General features: G+C 36.4%; 1 protein-coding gene across 1 annotated transcript; it reads right to left on the reverse strand.

The window, feature by feature from the left end:
- Nucleotides 1-14: 14 nt before the first annotated feature.
- Nucleotides 15-20,608, reverse strand: LOC140861769 (TATA-binding protein-associated factor BTAF1). The gene is made up of 29 exons (XM_073264799.1): nucleotides 20,393-20,608; nucleotides 19,836-20,026; nucleotides 19,323-19,417; nucleotides 18,455-18,672; nucleotides 18,235-18,289; nucleotides 18,057-18,138; nucleotides 16,295-16,632; nucleotides 14,797-14,905; nucleotides 14,152-14,725; nucleotides 13,704-13,836; nucleotides 13,537-13,605; nucleotides 11,772-11,983; nucleotides 10,207-10,447; nucleotides 9,834-10,004; nucleotides 8,884-9,306; nucleotides 8,309-8,746; nucleotides 8,056-8,175; nucleotides 7,502-7,984; nucleotides 6,068-6,606; nucleotides 3,769-4,261; nucleotides 3,626-3,694; nucleotides 2,776-2,880; nucleotides 2,461-2,673; nucleotides 2,125-2,388; nucleotides 1,995-2,044; nucleotides 1,690-1,799; nucleotides 1,542-1,624; nucleotides 860-1,069; nucleotides 15-583 (listed from the first exon to the last, which is right to left on the reverse strand). The coding sequence occupies exons 2-29, from the start codon at nucleotides 19,882-19,884 to the stop codon at nucleotides 416-418; spliced, it is 6,114 nt and encodes a 2,037-aa protein (XP_073120900.1). The 5' UTR covers nucleotides 19,885-20,026; nucleotides 20,393-20,608; the 3' UTR covers nucleotides 15-415.
- Nucleotides 20,609-21,923: the final 1,315 nt, after the last annotated feature.

A 21,923-nucleotide genomic window follows, 5' to 3' on the forward strand; every position in this document is an offset into this window, starting at 1 on the left:
CAAAAGATCACATATTGCGAAAAATAACTAATTTTGCGGCATTATCATTCCAAAAATAAAAAATAAAAATCGTCTGAATGTATTTACAGTATCCAAAATTTACAGATTCTTTAACCCTCAATGAGCTATTGCCTATTGGCATCAACTAGCCCAACCAAAAACCCAGGAACTAATTCTACACCGCTTCTTTTAAGCACTAAATTGAAGGAAAAGAACAGATAAAAATAAGAGGGAAATAACCTGACAATATAGGGGAAAGACAACAATAATTTATCCCTGAAAATTGGAGCTGCGACGATGGAAAATTTACAGTTCTGCACATCTGTGCAGCTCGTGTATCAACTGCAAAATGATGCAATGATGTTGCATCCTCAAATCCAAAATCTTGAAAGCATTTGCGTAGACTATGCATACTTCAGCCATTTAGTTTTGTTAAAAATTGGCTTAGATTGTATTCCTCGGTGTACTGTGACTGATCCCAAAGATCTTCTAGCCCGCCAAGAATAGCTTTTAGTCCCTTGCCCCTACCAGGTAATTTTGGGTCCGTGTCAACTCCATTTGAAGATGTAGACGTTCTTGCTCCCTGAATAATAAAACAAAAACATAATAATGAACACAGAAACAGGCCAAACAGGTTACAAGCTTGTAGCATATGGCTGCAAGGGAGCATCCATTAATTTAGTTGATAAGTAAGTATCTTAATTTTCATGTTTGAATTTTATTTTTTATTTGGAGGGCTCCCTCTTGAATCCACCGAGGTTCTGACTTTGGCCACCTATCATGCATACTCTGGAACAACATCCGAAATGATGGAAAACAGCCAAAGGAAAAATTGAGACAACTGACAGCATGTAAATACCTTTTTGCCTTCCGCAGAAGTAAACAGATCAAGTAATTGATCTGTATTCATCGTTTTCATGCTGGAGTTCTCTGAATTTATGACCGCATTTGCCACTGAAACTTTGAACTTTTGGAGGCTCATAACTTTCTCTTCCATGGTGCCTCTCATGATCAGACGGTGGACATTAACAACTTTCCGCTGGCCTAACCTGTGTGCTCTGTCCATTGCCTGCAAGTTTATTATTGCCGGGAGATTATGTTTTTGAAATCATGCTTATTCAAGTGAAAGAAAGGTGCAGAATTTGTTCTTAAAAAACAAGATACGAAGATATTCAAGAATCAAGAAAACAAAGATCAAGCCATCTATGAAAGGCGATTATTTTCCATCTATTTGCTACCAATTTTTTCATTTCTAAGGCGAAAGAATGATTTATCATATATACAGAGAATCAAACATTAGGAAATGCCATGCCAACAATTTAGTCAAACACAAGTCATGAAGATGATGGGATTCTAACATCATTATTTCAAATCAGATCAAGATGCACTAGTCAAGCCTCAGAGCAAACATATACTGTAAACTGATTTTTAGCATTGATCTAGGGTCTCTACATATACTTCTCCCAACAACAAAACTGAAGAACAGTTATTTAGAAAATGAATCAAGAACAAGCTGTGAGAAAGAACACACAGGTCCCTACCTGATGATCTCTCATAGGATTCCAGTCATGCTCCATGAAAACAAGGGTATCAGCTGATGTCAAGTTCAAACCAAGCCCTCCCACTGCAATAACAATCATTAGATTTACAGGTGGTTTTTGTATGTCATCATCAATTGCAAAGTAGTACCATGTGTCGTGAGCAGCAGAACATCAATTGTTGGGTCTGAGTTGAAAGCTTTAACAATTTCAAAGCGTTTTTCAGGTTGAACCGATCCATCCAACCGCAAATATGTAACACTGTGTTGAGCCAAAAAGCAATTAAATAACAATATGACGAGGGGGACAAAGGGTCCTTCCCAGAAATTACTTGGGAAGGACAAACGAAGAATTTGCAAGGAAATAAATGACTGCAGGGAAAAAATAATAGGAAAGAGAACTTCCAGTTTTTATCCCAGAAGAAATATCAATAAGAAGGACCTACTCAGTACTCACTTTTTCATGAGAGTCTGAAACAAGTCTTTCTCAATAATGTCCAAGAAGGCCTGCACGGACGAAAAATTAACCAAGGGAAGCACACAATATAATGTGAAAATATCATTTGAAAGAGAAAGGGTGTGATTACTTTATGCTGAGCAAATATTAGAACCCTATGCTGGCCAAAAGTGATGTTGCCCTCAGAATTTGATGCATCTACACCTATTCCACACTCTTCCATTATCTCCTGAAGAGCGACTAGTTTAGGGGAATGTACTATTTTATGGAGCTCTGTAGAGATATCAGCATTGGCATGAATGTGTTCTGATAGCATAGGCAAGAGTGACTCTGGAATTCTTTCACCAAGGACAAGTAATGGATGACTACAGAGTTTTAACAAGTATTGGAGTGCCTGAAATTGAAAGAAATGAAATGAGGTAAAAACGAGAAACAATATAATGGAATAGTAAAACTCTCAACTTACCTGGAAAACATGAGCAGATGCCTTAGGTGCCCCTCCTGCATCTTCATTTAGCTTAACAATGCTAGTAAGTTCTTGTTTAACATGTGAACCAGAAAATCGTTCATACAACTTCAGTTGAATGGGACTTAAATCACAATATCTGTCTTGAATGATCTTCTCTGGCAGATCAGATAAAACTTCATCTTTTGTTCGGCGCAAGAGGAAGGGCATGACCTAATCAAGCAAACTCCATATAAGAGCATAAACAAGAAACTTAAGAAATAGTTTAATGGATAGTGGGAACCGGGAAAAGGGTTTAAGCTAAAAATCATGAACCTGCTTGTGCAATGCTTCCATGGCAAGAGCACCAGCTTCCGCATCCTTTGCTGAACATTTAGGATCACGTGCAGCCAACAGGGGTTTACCATAAGTAGCTTGAAACTGTAGAAGCAAGAAATGTTCAGTATCACAATGTATCATATGTGCAAAAATTAATTTACAGAATTACAAAGCAGAAAAGAACCACTTCCAGTCACCATTGCTAGCAGCTTAAATAAGGAGTCTTAGTCAGTCAGTGCTGGAGAATTGAATGAGATAACAGGAAAAATCCTCTTATTACAGAATTCAAGTTTTTATTTCGTTTCCTCTTTCCACAACTTTGCTGGAAGTGAAAAATAATCCAAGGATTGCCTCACAATTTCACCTCATGCACAAATAAAACAATCCTTCACAGATTTTCTTCCTGAGTGTTAGCACCAGAAATGTCAAAAGCGGCTTGATAAATACTATGCAGCAAAATTTTCAGAACTGCTCATGCAGCTCTGCATGACATTGGGGTGGAAGGACTGTATATTGAGCATTTAAACGCATGTCAGCACTCACAAAATATTGAAAATATTACACCACAAGGATGATGTTTGAGACTTGGGAGGCTTGGAAGATGACTGTTTCTATCTTTTTTATTTCGCCAGAAACAACAAGCACATATATATATTCATGTAGGCAAGCATTTGTTTCCAAGAAACAATAAATAAAAAGTTCAAAACCAGAAACAAGGCCTCTCGTTTCTGCTTTCAGGCTCCTGTTTGTTCATTCTACCAACTGAAATCTAAGATTTAATATTGCCACAGATAAACAAAAGAAAATACAATTTTAAAGAATAGAGGAAAGCAGTAATGTAAAATACCTGTCTATCAGTTCCAAGAAACCCCGGCATGAGGAAGTCAAATAGAGACCACAGATCCAACACATTATTCTGCAATCAAATATGGATTAATCGGCAACAGTACAAATTTAAATTTTAATTATAAATTGAGCTTCATGACGTACCTGGATTGGTGTTCCACTCAGTATGAGGCGATGCTGAGCCTTCAACTGTTTCACAGCAACTGTGACTTTGGATTTCGAATTTTTAATAATATGTCCTTCATCCAGGATGCAGTAGTTCCAGTAAATCTGTCTGAGATAATCAATATCTTTGCGGACGACATCATATGATGTCACAATGACATTATGCTTATCAAATTGCAATCGCAAAGACAAACGCTCGGGAGCAGAACCAATGTATTGAAGTGTTGTTAACAGAGAAGGATCAATAAACTTCTCTATCTCATAGACCCAGTGTCCAACAAGTGTTGATGGACATATAATCAAAGATGGTAGCAAGTCCTTGCCATTGTTTGCAGCAATGTGCTCTGTTACATCAGATGCCACAATTGCTGATGCTTGAAGGGTCTTACCAAGACCCATATCATCACATAAAACACCGTGAAGATTAAACCGCTTTAAAAAAGCTAGCCAATTTATACCTTCCTGTTGATACCTGAAACCATGAAAATAGAGCATATTAACAACCGAGATCTACTGTTGAATTAGAACCACAAATTTGTGAGACAAGATAATAAAACTTGAATTTACTTTTACCAGCAGAAATGATATCATACCCATTACCCAGACACAGGGCTTTATGCATAGGCAACATTTAAATAAAGCAATACAGAGTTAACAGTAACTAGACACCAAATGGTAGAATATGAAATTTGAACTCAAAATAAAAGAATAAAAATTAGTAATAGAAAAAGGCAATAGCTTTTTTGATGTTTTAGGATAAGTGTACCAGCTAGCATTCTAAGCATCAATTTAGTGTTAATGGAAGAAAAAGAATGTGGAATTCTTAGGGGAAAAAAATAAAAAAGAAGACCTCTACACAAGAGAACAAAGTGCAGCAATCTGGTGGAAACCACCTTGTAGAGAATCCAATGCAATCTTTGCAAGAGTTTCCTCATGTAATTGACATTGACAATGTTAGAATAACGAGGTGATATTTATGTGGCTTAACAAGTAGATCAAACTTATAAGAATCTCTATAAGACCATTATTCTAGAGTAAAACCATATCAGCCTGGTGCAGAGATGATAAAAACCAAAGCCTACACCAATCAACATTATTGAGGAATTCAGAGGAAATGCAAATAGAAGACCTCCGATAAGTAGAAAGAGTAAGTCCTCGGTGTAATTCTATTAAGCATGCCACATTTTCAAAAACAGGGTGATAGGGAAGAGAGATTGTAGCCAAATCAGCTAGTTTGAGAGCTTAGGTAAGGATGATGATGAATCATTGACATTGCGCTAGTTGTCAGCACCTTTCAGTGAACTCCAAGGGGGATTCATTTCTCTGCAGCAAACAATCCCACCAGAGCATTCTTGGATCATACTTATGATATCAGGAATCACATTATTTAGGTAAATAATTAACTATGAATTATTGTTGAGTTCAAAATAACTCTTAATGTTAACCGGAACTGACATTATATATAGCTTAAAAAACCATTCAAATCGTTTCATGTCATAATTCTTCAATTAATCAATATCACAGGCACACAGCATGCCACAGAAGTTACTATTCGTCTCGAAATACGGGACTATCTTGCTCCTTCAATAGCAAGAAGTTGTATCCTTTCCAAAAGCCAAAACCACAATTTTCACATTACAAAGGTTTAGCAGCGAGGATACATCAGAGAAAAGGTAAGGAAAGATTGTCATATTGTTTGCATATGGTTCGACTGAGATGGAATTACACTTAGTGTTACACCTACAATAACAGGGGGACCTTAACAGACATTACCTGTGGTATTTAAAATGGTAATAGCTTCTTTGATTTAACTTTCTATCGCGAGTGGAAAACTGATCTCTTTAGCTGATAAAAATGTTTGTTGGTTCTTGACAAATTCCGGACGCGTGCGGAAGTAGATGTGAAGTCGGGGGGGGGGGGGGGGGGGGGGGGGGTGGGGGAGGATGGGATGGGATGGGGATGCCACAGGTGAGGAAGGAAAAACAATTAAACAGAACATGCTGCTATACCTAAACAGATTACAAAGTAATATGCCGAGCTTACTTGCACAATGAGAAAAGCAAGAACATAAACGGGCAACAGATAGGAGAACACATCAACTGTGAAACAATTGTGTCCAATTTTATAACAGCCCCTTCCTTTAACTTCCACTTATTAGGATGCGGAATGGAGAATAACATCGCAACCTTTTTCCTTGCAGTACCTTCCATTCAAAACTCTTCACCCCAAAAGATAATGCGAGAATGACCAGAAAAAAGATTAAATAAAAAAAGGTTACCTCCTCAAAGTCACTTTTAGTTCAAAGGAGAGCTTGTAATCATCAATGTGAGAATTGTCAACTAGTTGCTCCAGAAACTGTGCATCTTCATTATTTCTAGACAATCGTTCAGCCAAGCCATCAGGCAGAGAGACACCACGCGCCAACGGAAGAAAAGGTACTAGGGCAGCAAAACTATGTGTCACACTCTGTCTGACAGAATGATCACAGTCGCTCATGCACCTCAAAAGAGGAACAACCAACAACGGAGCATATGGGACCATTTCCAACCCCAACCCCTGTACAAGCAAACTAACTAGCATGCCAGCTCCTTGTCTAGCATGTACAGATGACACATCACTTAACATAGGAATAACATTCTCAATGATCATACCCATGACATCCAAAGTCATAGACTTGGCCATTGCCGTAATGCATCTTGATGCAGATAATCTTACGGCAATATGAGAATGGCGCACACATTTGAAAATGCAAGGTAGAAGAGTGAGAAGTTTTGGTCTTAGACTTGCATCCAGTAGAGGAGAAATAGAACGAACCACCTGCACAGATGCGAAGAAGCATTAGACGGGGAGCCAAGAATCTTCGTCGGATGGAAGTAAAAAGAATAAAAGATGTTCAATAACTATCACATAATGATACAGTAAACAGTAGAATCATCTTCCAGTGAAGTGGGCAAGAAGAGGATAGAAAAGTACACAGGAAGAATACCTAAATAAATAGGTGATTAACTAAGTTCCACGAGACTTCAGGTTAATCCAGAAATAAAGGAACCTGACCAGAAACTATAAGAGACCTTCAAGGGGTGAGTCATAAGATTTTGCGGAAACCGGTACTTTCACAATTTTTTTGAGTTGTTTTCATTCCTTTACCTCTAAACTAGAGTGATTGTGATAAAGCTAGTAACCGGACTGATTAAGGTGATTGTGATAAAGCTAGTAACCGGACTGATTAAGGTAGTGTTAGGGAGAGCTTTTAGGAAGCACTTCTTAATTTTTACTTCACAAAATTTTGAAATTTTGTGAAGGAAAAGCTGAAAAGTGCTTCCTAAAAACTCTCCCAAATACTATCTAAAACAGGTAGAACTGAATATGGTTTCAAAAGATTAATGACTGGTTCCTCTTAACCAGCCTGGTCAATAAAACCAGCTCCATTCAAAGGTTTTAAATGGGTTTAGACCCTCAGAAGAGATACCAAACCATTTATTTTTTGAACTTTTTCAAAATTACCCATTTTCCTACCAGTTTGCAACCAATTCCAAATTTTTTAGGCTGACCAATTCGACCCAGATAGAACCCATCAACTGATTCTGGTTTGATTCCAAGGCAACACCACTGTTAGGATCCCTAGATCCTAAAAGTAAACAGATTCATTCATTTTCTAAACATGATGTTTAAGATGGCATTTGTTCAAGTGAAGTCTGACAGGCATCCTTACTTGTACATTGTTTATCAAAATCTGAGGATCTTTAACGGAAGCAATAGCTTGATCAATCAGTTTCTCATCTTCCAATGTCTGTCCCTCGATATTACAAGGCTTAAGCACCTCAACAAGGCAATCCCAGATCTTAGGAAGTCTGTCGAACAAATAATCACAAAATTTCAAGCATAGATATTTCAATGCTAGTTCAGATCCTCGTCGACTAATGAAACCTTCAAGCCTTGATCGGTCTTCACCAGGAGATAGCACCTGAACTCTTGACTTTGATCGAATGCTACTGCTTCCGAAGGACAGAAGATCTTGGTCTTCAATAATTTCCACAGAACTCAGGACCTCTGCTTGGGGTGTTTCACGAGGATCCATACATGCTAAAGTACACAGATTCTTGATTAGCTTGTCATTGGGACCCGGTTTGCGTTCAATACACTGATGTATGAGTTCTGCCAGTGATTCAGCAGCCTTATTTTGCAGAATTTCCTCCTTCAAATAAAACACTGTTTTAGTCAAAGTTTGGTGTTCCCAGTAAAGATACACCATAACCTTTATATTACCTGTTCTCGCTTAACGGAAGCCATAATAGGCAAGATAACCGGATTGAGTTTTGTAGGAAGCTCTGACATCCATACAAATGCAGCGGCTAGTAAAGCCGAGACAGTAAGATGCAAATTATTCTGCAACCACTCAAAAAGAAGAGATTGAATGTTAAAAAAAATTTCCCATGGCCAGTGGACTAATTATATGATAACCTATGCAAAATCAGAGTATGTGTTCTCTCAGATAAAGACAGAACATATTTTGACAGACCTGAACACATTTCAGATATCCGGCAGTAGTCAAAAGATTTTGCTTTAGAGACTCTAACTCCTCAAATAAATTCTTTCCATCAGATTCCACTCCAGTGTTTATATTGCTCGCAAATGAGAGTTGTGATGCAAAATTCACTGCATCATCGGCAGTCATATTTTCAAGGTCCACCTTGGTGCCCGCAAGAAGATCACTGAACAAGCCAGATGACTCTGTAGCGTAATACAACTGACTGGCCTCATTTCGCATCTTACCGCATAATCTAGAGAGTTCAGCATAAGGAAGAAGAGAATCCTTTGTAGGAAAAGCAGGGTTACTGCAAACTAATAAATCTAATAAACAATGCCGAAAATTATTTGAAATGCCAGCAAAAACCTCATCCGATTTCAAAAGTCCTTTCAATTCTTTAAACCAGGATATAAGAACCATTGAAACCACCTGACACAATCAACAAAGAAACAAAGTAATCAGTTGCATAAAAGGTTATAACATTTTTTCCCAAGAATTACCCCAAGATATATTAGACTAGAAAGTCAAAGACACAATCAATGACTTTGTCAGTAAAGAGAATTAACCTGACGCTGAACTCCAGATAAAGAATTCAATCCCTTCCACAATGGGTCAACTACATACTGCAAGGATGCACCACTTAACCTGGAAGCCATAACTCCTAAAGCGGTTGCTGTAACAACTCTTGTACAAGTCACTGAGATGTCCAAGTCAGCACCAACAATAATTTTTGATGAACTTGCTGGAGCATCTCCATTTGGCTCTGCTGACGTGGTTTCCATGGATTCTGAGGATTTATTTTTGTAATTTTCATTTTCAAGCTTAACTGTTTTAATTTTAGCTGCAGCTTTGAAATGACTTTTACGAGGCAGGGCAACAGGCCAAAACATCTTGGAAGCATCCAGTGGAGATCCATATGGAGTTGTTGCCAGCTCTACCCATGAAGAAAAGTACAATTTTGCAGCATTTTCTAAATCTTCCATCAGGCACTAACCAGTTGAAGAACTGTGTTAGTAGCGAAGCCGGAAAGCCAGGAATGAATAGATTTAAACAGTTCCATGATTCTTAAATATGTGAAAATGATACAAGACATATAGTTTAAATAAATATCTACACTGCCAAAATTAAGTTTATAAAAAGAATTATAAAACTGCAAAATAAGGGCAGGAGGAGGGCAATCAAAACGTTAAACAATTAAGATAAAAATCAGGACAACTGATTCGATGCTTTTTACAATAGAATTAATCATATTAGATGAGAAAGATGAAGGTACTCAAAATCAAGCTTGATTCACATGAAAACAATCACTGCCAGACATCACAAGTCAAAACCTGGCTAATCTTCCTTTGTTTTTGTAAATTACTGATTTTCTAGATTCTTTGGGTCATGGGTTCAGCTTGGATAATCAAACAACAGATTGAGAAACTATCAAGATCGAATGCCCATGACAGCTTGACAGAAAAATGATGAAATTGCAAGTATCAGTAAAACTGAGAATACGGAGCAAGTTGCATACAAGGACTAGGAGATTCCAAACTCTCTCTGAGCACAGCAGAATTTCCTCATTTGATTCGAGCAGTAAATTCTGGAACACTATCCTTAGAGTGTCGCCAACGATAAAAGAAGGCCAAAATGAGCTAGCTTCATCAGTGATGCTCCTCCTATGACCAGCTTCAAGCAGACGTTCCTGCACATCGTACATAGTTCAATTTCTAACAAATTTAAGCAAATAAGCAGCAAATTCACTGTTTTTCCTGATATAATCAAGCTATCTAATATCCTGAAGAAAGCAATGAATTTGAAAAGAATCATTCAAGGTCACAGGAAAAAAGAAAAACAGTGAAAAAAATGTCACAAAATTTTCGGTCAGATAAAAGAATATACACTACCAAGGTGCGGATTGCAGACAAGCGAACTGATGTTATACTATGTCTCATAAATGGCCATAATCGTGGTGCCAACGTTGACAGCATATAAGGGTTCTCTAGAGAACTCGTCCCTTCGTCATGATCATCCATATGACTGCTTTCGTTAAGGTCAAGTTCCAGTTTTTCCCTGGAACCCGACATACTAAAAGTCTTTGGAATCATCTGCTCCTGGGAATAAATTTCTGCTAATAGATTCATTACACTGGAAAAGCAGTATACAATATTAGAAACGTTTTAAAAACCTCCATTTGAGCATGTAATTACAATAATCAATAATAAGATGAACCACAAAACAATCAGAACTCATAAATGATTTTCACAATCAAGCACCAATTTGGCCAGCAAACTAACAAAATCTAGATATTCATCTTTGCATAATACCACGACTACAAACTAACTGAAAGCTGAAGTTTGCAAGAAGAAAATTTTTAACAGCACAATAGACATTCTAGCATCAATAAAATTAAAAACTGAAAAGTAGTCTCACATCGTGACTTAATCCAGAAATGCAGAATCCATCACAGTACAAACTGCTTACTATTCAAAAAAGCCGCAATCTTTGAACCCCGACAATAAGTAAAAGCATGTTAAATTTATTCAATCAAGGACAGTGTCATTGAGATTCATTAAATATTGACTTCTAGATCTTTGTTTTTCATCAATAAAACTGTATTTTTCTTGCTAAAGAAAATTAAGAATGAATAATACGACATAGGATTGACAGACGATATGGTAGAAAGTAGAAACTGGTAACCAGCAAATTCAACCCATGCACATAAACCTTAAATTGAACAATATAATGAATATGGAAAAGAATGGACTAGTGGTTAAACAAAAACTATAGCGACAACAGTGAGTTATGAAAGGCTAATCAACCTGAGTAAGAACAGGTGTGGCAAAAGATTCCACAAAAGTAGATTCATAAATTTAACAAGCCCTAAAATGATAGAATTAACTACTACATCGTCGAATTGTATCCATATGAGGGTCTAGAATGTTCTAGAAAAAGTGGTGTACATTGGTTAACAAGGCTATCTAACAAAATCATATCAAATGAACAACTCCTGATGAAAAATGGAGGAGCATCATACGGCAGTAGAGATGTTCAAACGGACACGGTTAATTAGGTCGGAGTAATATCTTAGTTAACAACACGGTTAACTAGTTTGGAGAAAGAAAAGAACTGCTAAGGAGCCAGAAGAAGAGCTATGAAGAGATAACCTAGAGCATTTAGCCTTCTTTAGATGATAAATACACTCGTCCAACAAAACACATATCCAGCTCATCTTTAAGGTACATTATTGAAGAAGATCGTGAATTAATCTGCCAGAAAAATGCCACAAACTTACACACACATCTCCTCTCTCACACACACATACATACATGCAAAAATAAATTTTAAAAAATTAGTATGGGAAAAACCGAACTTTCAAAGACCATTTACAACATGGCAGAGATCGAAAAGGATCACCAAAAGGACAGGCAGATGTACCAAACCTCAAAAAACAATAAACTCAACAAAGTACCTGCTGGTTGAGGGGCTTAAATCGTCCAGGTCAAGCAAAATGTCCCAGAGCAGCATAACAATAGAATGCAATATTGGACCCTTGAGAGAAACAATTGCAGCTGATGTCGGTAATAAAGCTTCTGCAGCAACGGCTCGTACATCATCATCAGGATCCTCCAGCCCGGTTTTACAAGCAGGAAGAACAGGTCCAAGCAGATCATGGAGCATTTCCTAGAGTCACAGTGAGAAAATTAGGGATAGTCAAAGCAACAAAACTACCAAAATTATAAAATGCATGGACAAAAGGTACAAGAAGACTGGCTCAAGTAATCTATTGAAGAAAGATAGAAAGTTACAGCTGGACAGAAAAGAAAAGGAAAGCACAAAAAATATTAGTTACACATCAGTACAACACAAAAAAGCAATACTTCCTAAATTTATATGAAACAAAATTCATAAAGTATAAGATGTACAGATGAAAGAAAAGACTACACAAAAGTGTAATACAAAATAAGTGCATCAGCCCATTAAAACAATTCTGAATAAGTTCTGGCTGCTTCATGATTTTGACCATGGAGAAGGAAACTCATGTTTTAAGACGGTACCCTCGAAATTAAAATACAGCATTATCCCGCGTATTGGCTCTATTTCAAATGCAACAGAATGATTTTCTTGTTCAATTCTCCCTTTCAAGATTTTCCGCAACTCAAAATTCTACCAACCATGAATATCACAAACTTGTCTTCTTTCGTATCAATGCCCAGAAGAAACTCACCCTTGTATTTATTCCATGGGGGAAAAGTTTAGTGGTGCAGATTGTCCAACAAAGTTGTCGCATCAAATTGTGTCTAAGAACAAGAACAAAGGAGCTACATTTTACTGCTCTCTTGCTCATTTTATAATCAGGACGTCTCCCATGTATTAGGCTGGTATTCATATTTTTTTATAAGAAACAACTTAGTTAAGTAAATCAACAATAGCACAATTGGAAGCTGGATTAGACATCATCTGGCACAATCTTTCATGTATTTAACTTGACACTTGTGTTTTCAGTTGCGCAAACAAAGCTCACAAACAATGACTTAGTTGGCATCCAAAATCAGAAAAGAACCAAATGGGGTTTCTTAAGGTCTTTATCTTATTGTACCACACTTCAATCCATCACTTGATATTCCCACATACTTTATTTTTTGCATATCGTGCTATCCACGATTCTCAAGTAATTTCTAATACCACAGCCATTGAGATTGAGATCATTTTGGCATTTGTATATGTCAAAGATTCCCCAAAAAGAACATGTGATGACATCTCACATTTTAGTTACCTAACAACATCATTAAATCTCTCACACACATTCTATTCTATATCATGAAGAGTGCATTAAACAATTAAATTGTCTAATGAAAAGAATTCCTGCTCCTACCCAGCAGATAATCATGTACCACATAATAAACGCAAAAGCTGTACCGCTGATGGTCAAGAAATGACTCCAGATTTCTAAAACATCATTCTATTGGAATCAGAAGATTATTTTAAATTAACTGCGAGAGGTTTGGTGAAGTATCTCTCGTCACATTCACATGATCACCATATCAGCAGTATGAGGTCCTTGCATGGATCCAAACCAGTACCATAAAGAAATTTTGAAAACTGTCATTCTGAACCGATGAAACGCAATATTGAAGTCAAATTCACAGAGCAATTACCACAAGAACCATGTCAAGAAAATCAGAAGGAAAAGTACATTGCAATAACAGTGAAGTTCATATAGCACAACAATCTACCTGCCGCACAGCAACTAGATATTTGGTACCCAAAAGACTCCCATGGCGAATCTCCCACTCTGGTCTACGCTGAAAAAAGTGAGGGCTAATTAAAACAATGTTGCAGTAAAGAACAAAGAGTCTCTCACAAAAAATGTTCCAGTAAACACTCTTTATTCTATGCTTACCTGCATTTGCAACAAAATATTCAGTGTCTCTCGTACTAATGTTGGATGCATGTACTTGAGCACAGCACCTAAGGCTTGAGCACAGGTTTCCCTCACCGGTGCCACCACTTGATCAGAGATGTAGTCTCCAAATCTGTAGATTAAAAAAGATGTTAACATCTAGCAAGTTCCCAATAAATTCAATCTTCGTGTCAAGGTCTATATTTCAAATATGAACAAATGAATACATTAAGTTCAAGATGACAGCCCATCGAAAAAATATTGAAACATGATCAAGGAAAAACTGAAGTATTTCCGTGATAACATGTAAGTATCTGGTATAGCAAGTCGATATATTTCATGCTTTAGTCATTAAGTTCCTTTCTCCTCGTAGTTTCACTTTTTTGTTTACTTCACCACCAACCATTCAAATAGAAGTATTAGTGAACATTTATTGAACAAATCATACCTATCCAGGGACAAGACACACAGGAAGCGAATTGCACAATCTTGCAGAAATTCACAATTTCTCAGCCAAGAAGTCCTACCCTCCATAACCAAGTTCATCAATTCAGAGTTTTGAGGTATCCTTTTTATTATCGTCATCTTCTCTATCAATTCCTTATCTTCAGAATAATCATTCGACTCCTTTACATCTAATCCGCAATGGCTTGTGCTGTCAACACCAGATTGTGGTTCCCCCTTCACAAAACCACCATCAGTTTCTCCATTTGCATGCACGGGAAAAACATCTCCTCTATCATCTTCACCTTCAATTTTTGAACAAGCATTTAGATCTCCGTCAATGGATTCAACCACTGAACTAGAAACATCCTCCAACTTTGGTCTCTTCAAAACTGGCTCTGAATCATCAGCTGAGACTTGCAAATCAAAATTAGTTTCCCTCTCTCTTCTCACATTTTCCAAATTAAATCCCGATGAACCTGCGCAACTGAACTCTGGCAGAAGGATCCCCGCACAAGCTCCTTGATAGGTCAATATCTCTCTAAGAGCCATGATACTGCCATGACGAACTTCCCAAACTGGTAATAAAATCAGCCAACATATAATTTAACATTACCATGATCAGAAGCTCCAAAAAGTAATTACTAACCAGGGTCAAAGATATCAATGAGGAGTTGTTCAACAAAACTTTGAAAAGGCCAGCCCCCATCTCCATCATTTTCAATATTATCATCATCGGAAATGGTATCTGTAACTAACTGCATCAAAAACTTCTTCAGTGGATTGTATTTAGAAATCTTCCAGAGAAAGTCATACAAGGTCAACAAAATATGGGAGATTGTAAAGGAAGAGGAAAAGGCTCGGCATAACATGGATAAAAGAACTAAATGGGAAAAAAAGAGAAAAAGCACACAATTAAATCAACAGTCTACATCCAGGAGGAATATAGACTTGCATCAAAAGTGTTAGAAATCAAAGGGACAACCCTGGCTGGGGTATATAATTTATTCAGATACAGAAGAATGCTGACTGCTGTAGGCTCATTGCCATCAATTTAAGCCAAACAACCCTCATAACTGCCATTTAAATTATTTTAGAAACCAATTCAAGATTATGGCTATGTGATTTAAAATATTACATTTTCTGATTGAACAATCAAATCTGCTTTTGTTCGATGAAACAGTCCACCTAAAAAAATATTATTCATGTTGAGATTGGTAAATATAGAAGTTTGGTATAAGTTAAACCTACTCTGGATAGTATAAGGGTTGCTTACATGCATATATGCTGATAGATTCATTTTCACTCCCTTAGGAACAGCCTTACTCATGTCTCTAAATTGGTTGGTTAAAGAGTGTGAGACTGCTCCCAATCTTTCTATTAGCATATTCAAAACATGGAGCTCTAGGGGTGACTGAAAGAGAGAATTTCATTATTTGTTTTCAGAACCATGGGACTTTATTCTTCTATTTCTGTCACAGACGAACAAGGGTGTCATTTTCACCCTAACTCAAACATTGCATCCATTGCATTCACACTTTTTTTCCTGATGAGCCATTTCAGGCTTCAACCGAAACTTCAGATGGGAGCTTAGTACGGAATGGGAATTAAAGAAATGGAAAGTCAAGTCAAGTCAAGAGCTCACGATGCAACCAGAAAGTCTCCATTGAAATAACAGGGAAACTTTCTTCAATATCAACAAGCTCGAAAGTATGAAGAATCATATCAATTGCTGATAGTATTAGCCAGGATGTTTTAGAGCTGTAAGAGGTTATCTTCTGCGACGAGAAGGATTCAATTACTAATTGACTTCATCAATCAAGCTTCAGCACGGTAATAAATGGCAGAAACACATACAGAGTCCCCAACAAAGAGGGCTTGGGAGACAAAGAAATACGTAAACACAATGATGCTGAAGTAAAAACATGCATACATAGGGTACTAACCACAAAGGGCAGGAAAAAAACATCGACAAATTAGGTACACATTTAAAATCAGAAGCAGTATCAAGAATCAAAGTTTGAGACATGTCAATGACACCTAGATTTTCAGATGGAACAAAATTATGATGACTGAGAAAATATGATGTAACTTATTCCTTGTTGCTGATAATATTGGTAAAAAAAATTGAGACGTTCTTCATTCACCTTTTGAGCAGCCGATGAGTCCAGGGAAGTAGTCCTGGGTGCCACCGCATCGTGTGATTGGGTTGCTTCTGTGGACCCATCCTTTGGCCAGCCTTTGGATTGGTCTTTTGAATTACTTTTTGCTTTACGTTTTAAGAGATTCAGCTCCCTGGCACTGGGCCTCCTGGATCTTGAGGTGGGCGCCATACTTGTCACAAGTTTGTTAATATTATGCGGCGGTTGTGACGCATAATAATGGGAAGCAATTCCATTTATAGGGTAATTAAACTTGTGCAAAACGAGGTCCTCATCTCTTATCATATCACTGACATCCATAAATTGCTCACACACATCTAAACCTGCGTATGAAATGATAATTGATGTTACAACAATTTTCTATGCCCGCACGACGCACACAGAATTCAATGGCAGATGCCATCCATTTCCTCCAATGTGTGTGATTTCTGTTCTTGTCTTTCTTTCTGATCTTTGGACATCCAAACAATAAATAAAATTCAACATCCAGAAGTAACTTCCGAACAAGAACAAGCAAAACAAAAACTAGTAAATTGAACACAATATACATACATTTGATGTATAACACATTTAATATTTATCAGGTAAAGCCATTTACCCACTCGATAAGGGAAAAAAAATTAAAGCATAGTACATAATATTATTGTTCTAGTATTCCCCATTTCGTTTAAGCAATCACTGAGCAGTACTTGGTTTTCCAGCTATTTTATACAGCAAATGAAAGGCTTTACATTTTGCAAACTGCATCTTTGGCACAAAATTAGAAGATAATGTTTATATCACTATGGTTACCCCAATTTCAATGCCGATCCAACATCCACTAAACAAGCACAATATCAATTTAATTCATAAAAAATTTGAAGGCAATAAATCATCAGTTTCAATTAAAAACACATCATCCACTAAACAAGCAAATATCGATCTTGAAAATTCTTTATGGATCATCAATATTGATTGATAAACTAAACTATTGCAGTTCAAACAAGTCAGCATTGATATTAGACCACACCAAAAAGTGGAAAGACAAATATCAGAGATTATTATTCCACTTGCCCAAAAATATTAACCAAAAGTGCAGTGAAAACAGGGCAGACTTGAAGTTTCACTTTCAATTGTAAGCCACCTAGTAAAGAATTTTGAACCCATATAAGGGATTGAACAGCTAAAGAATTCACGGAAGAGGATCACTGAGAAAAGGGAAAAGTATTCTGCCAAAAAGAGCAAAATAATTTGGCTTGATTTAGCAAATCAAACCAGAAAGTGAAATCTTTTGGGAGGATACAGTGAGCAAACAAGAATAAAATAATACAAATAGAGATCAGATCTGCTTTACACAGAAAAATCAAATCATTGGTACATCACATAGGGAAATCTCCTTCAAAAGGAAGGAACACACGAGCCAATGCCCTTTTTCAAAAAGAGATTCAAACCCCAGGAACAACAATTGTTGCTCTCCTAGAAGAGTCAACAGTCCGCTAGGTTAAAATGGAACCCTCCAATCCTCAAGAATTAAATGGAACTTCCAATCCACAAGGTCAAAAGTGTATTGAAGAAATCTCAACACAATAGTATAGAATCAATAATTTTCTGTTGAAAAGAGAGCTCTTGAAACAAGGCAGTATTGTACCGAGTCAGGTACCTTGATACATGTGTTTAGAAGACTTGTAACAACAATATGTTCCAAATGTTACAGCTTGATCGAGACACTTTGTACTCAATAAAACTGATACAAGAAAATAACACTAACCTAATCGACGCCGAAGGTTTTGTTTCTGTCGGCTCAATCGTTCCCTAGGATTCTTGCAGTTGTCATTTCCAATATCATACTCCTGAAATTACGTTGTCGAAAACAAACAAATGATATAAACAATTTGCGACACAGATGTTCAGTTTACCACAAGCAGATGGGTAACGAGTGAAAGTACCTGACCACCAGATGCCAACAGAGCCCCAAACTCCAACACTTTATTCAGATCGAAACTGCAAATGGTAATTACATGGAAGAAATTCACACAACAAAACTATTTCACCAAACATTATGATGAGAAGGGGTTTCTTAATAACAAAACAATTAATTATCATAGCTTGGATTTTACGACAATCAGAAGAACAATTTTATAAAACATATTGAAGAGAGCAAAAAACCTTCTAAAGGAAGTGCCAGCAACAATTTTAGAATGGTAATTGGGCCAAATCACCACTTCATTGAAGGTAGCAGAAATACCAGCTTCTGACAATTTCATATCAAGGCAACTAGAGAGTTCGGCCAAAGATGTATGTTTGACATTTTCTGCAATGGCCCCCACAGCACGAGCTGCAGCTACTCTGGTGTCCCACTTTTTACTATGTAAATATTGAGACACCTACACAAGCAATTGAAGAGTGAAACTCCAGGCGACAAATGAAAAGTGTTACTCGTGCTACAATTCAGGATTAAACAGAACTTCAGTGACAGATATAAAAATATAATAATAAAAGAAAATAACTAAGACATGTCATGCAAAGAAACACAGTAGAATTCAGATCCCACCATACAACATTTCTTTGTAAAAAATCTGACAAGGTACCAAGTACTGGCATTTAGACATAAATATTGTAATTGAAATTAACTGTCAAATTTTGGCTCCATAAACAAAAGGATTGAGCAATATGTGTACAGTGTATGGCATAAAAGAACAGGGATTCAAATTATAAATTTTATACATGTACGCTGTGGCGTAAGTAATCTATTATTCTCTTGAATCATTGCACTAAAAGTTCCATTGGATAAAATCAATCAAGTTTCACTTAAACCAGAGTTATAATTTATAACTTTCTGTTGGAATTCATTAAAGAAAGAAGTATATAGTGGGTGCCAGATGCTACTAATCCAACTTAAGAAAAAGTCAACAAGAAGTTTGCCAAACAACACAAGCCCATACTCAAGGTACAAGTGTTTGGTCATGCAATTCAAGTTCAATAAATAGAAAGACAAATATTTAGAATACTAAAAACATAGGCAACAAAACCATACCTTGTTCAAGAGGGCAATAAGGTCCTGAGGATGCGATTTGGCGATTTCCCCTATCTGCCTTGCTGCTGAAAACCTTGTCGCTTGGGTTGAACCAGCTTCGCATTTGGTTAAAGAGAAACTGACAAATTTGACACTTATTTAGGGGGACAAAGGGAAAAAAGGACTGATATCCCTGTATCCTAAGAGATAATTGAATTAAAATATGTACATCAAACACAACCTCAAAGAGAAAATCAGGACAAAACTTTGTCTTGCAATAACCACGAGAAATATAAAAGCAAGAATTTTTTAGATTTTCAGATTCCAGTGAAAGATAGCAGAAAAAAAATATACACCACAATGATGTTGAAAAAAACTCAAGCTCAGAAGATACTTCAAATTTCAACAGAAGATATCCACAAAATTACACTCCAAATCAGAAGCACGGACACAAGACAGACGCATGTGAAAATAGACTTGTCCAGCTAAATACCATTAATCGCACAATACAAATTTAAAATGCATCGAGGATACTGTCCAGTAAAGTAAGCAGACGATGCAGCCGGGACGACTGTTGAGCCATGACTTGTGCTTTTATCAAATTCCACAGTTCCACCTTATTCGCACATATACTGCATAATCATGGACTGCCATCCGAGAACAATTCCCAGTAAATTTCGCTGCTTGCATGTCACTCATTGCTTACGCAACCATTATAAATACACCTACAGTTGATCGAAGAATACTGAGTCCGGGGAAAAAACAAGCATAAGTTACCCAATTATTCAAATGGATTATCATATAACCTTTCCCGAAGACTTTTAAGAGTTCACAAATCCTATCAACAACATCGCCTCACCCAAAAGAGACGAACTTTTCCATTTTAAGAACAAGCAAATAAAAAGACCCCCCCCAACAACAGTTCTGTCCTAACTAATTTAACTGACTTTTACGTGAAAATTCAAATTGCTTATCCTAGGTCGATGAAAAAACTGCAAAGCACGTAATGCGGATCCATTCATCCACCCTTGACTGAAATTTAATATTAAAGCAGTAAATTACAAAACATGTAAACAGAGATTAATACGTACCAAACAAAAATCACCTGGGCGATATCTTGGACAGAATTTTGCGTATAATATCTTCAGATAAAATTATATTTATGTGGGTCAGAAATTTGAGGGAGACGAGGGTTTCGATTCTGATAACAGGGGATGATGCCCGTTTATATAGAACTCGAAAATTAAATAACTTTTTTTTGTGTTTCGATTAACGGGTCGTAACCCGACTTGATTTCTGATAAACGGGTTATGCTTCTTGATATTTGTGTTTCGTAACTGCAGATTTACAGTACGAGGACAATTGAAGTTTTCATTTTTTTTTTTTTTTTGTGTTTACTTTGACTTAAATTATAGTGATTTCTCCATGTTGATAGTATTTAAATATTGACTTGAAAAACATGAGGGTGGTAAATTTATTCTAGATAAATTGATGTATATTTTGTCCCGAAAAAATAGATTAAAAAATCTAATCAAACATAATTTCTCTATAAAATCATCAATGAAATTCTACTCTCACTTTGATATCAACTGATAATACTAAAAAAATAAATATTATATATTTTATGAGATAATCTCATAAATTTATACTTCTGACACAAATTGATCAGATTCATACATACAGTGAAAACTAAAACAATGTTTTTGACTTAAAATGTAAAAGTTGGTATCTTGTGCGACATATTGACCCGATCTATTCTTCCATTGAAAAATCATGGATTAAATTGAATTACATATTGTCTCATAAAATTGGTAGAAAAAAAAATCATAGTCAACCATATTTAAGTACGTAAATAAGTCAAGAGGTAGAGTCGTCAATTCGAGTTTTACCCGTCGAACCAACTCGTTCCGTCGTTAAAAAAAAAGCAGGTTGGGTCATTTTTTTGGCGGCCTCTTTGGAGGCAAGCCGAAACAGGCTTGGCCGGTTTGGACCATAGGCTAATGCGGGCCCCGCCCCGCCAAATTATTATTTTTTACATTTAAAGAATTTATATTATAATTAATATTTTAAATATTTTATGTATGGTTGATAAGTTTTGAATGTTTTATATTATTTGAAATGTTTTATATAAGATTTAAATGGTTTATTGTAATTTATGTTTGATTGATTTTAATTTTTTATATTATTTATAATGATTTATTTGATGTTAATGAGTTATTAAATATGTATATCGTTTATAATTATTTATATATGTTTTAAAAAAATCATATTTTTTAATTTTTTTGGCAGGTTGACCATCTAATCCGCAGCCTATGACGGATTTTGTTGAGTTGGTTTGGGATATTCCTAACATGTCATTAATTTGGGCCCAAGGAGACGGGCCAAATTGACAGCCCTGCCAAGAGGGTTCGCGGGTTTTCTAGTTTAGAAAAATATTCCATTCATATTAAAGTCGGACTAAAATATATTCGAACTTAGCACAAAATGTATGTATCACATATTTATTTTATCCGTGTGTAATACATATGAGCTGGAAGCCTGGAATATTGCTGCCCACATTCTGGATTCGGGCCCGTTTTAACTAAAAGCCCAGTTGGTCAATTAATGGCCCATCCACAGTAC

This window comes from Henckelia pumila, chromosome 1 (genome assembly GCF_033568475.1).
Source record: "Henckelia pumila isolate YLH828 chromosome 1, ASM3356847v2, whole genome shotgun sequence".
Lineage (NCBI taxonomy): Eukaryota > Viridiplantae > Streptophyta > Magnoliopsida > Lamiales > Gesneriaceae > Henckelia > Henckelia pumila.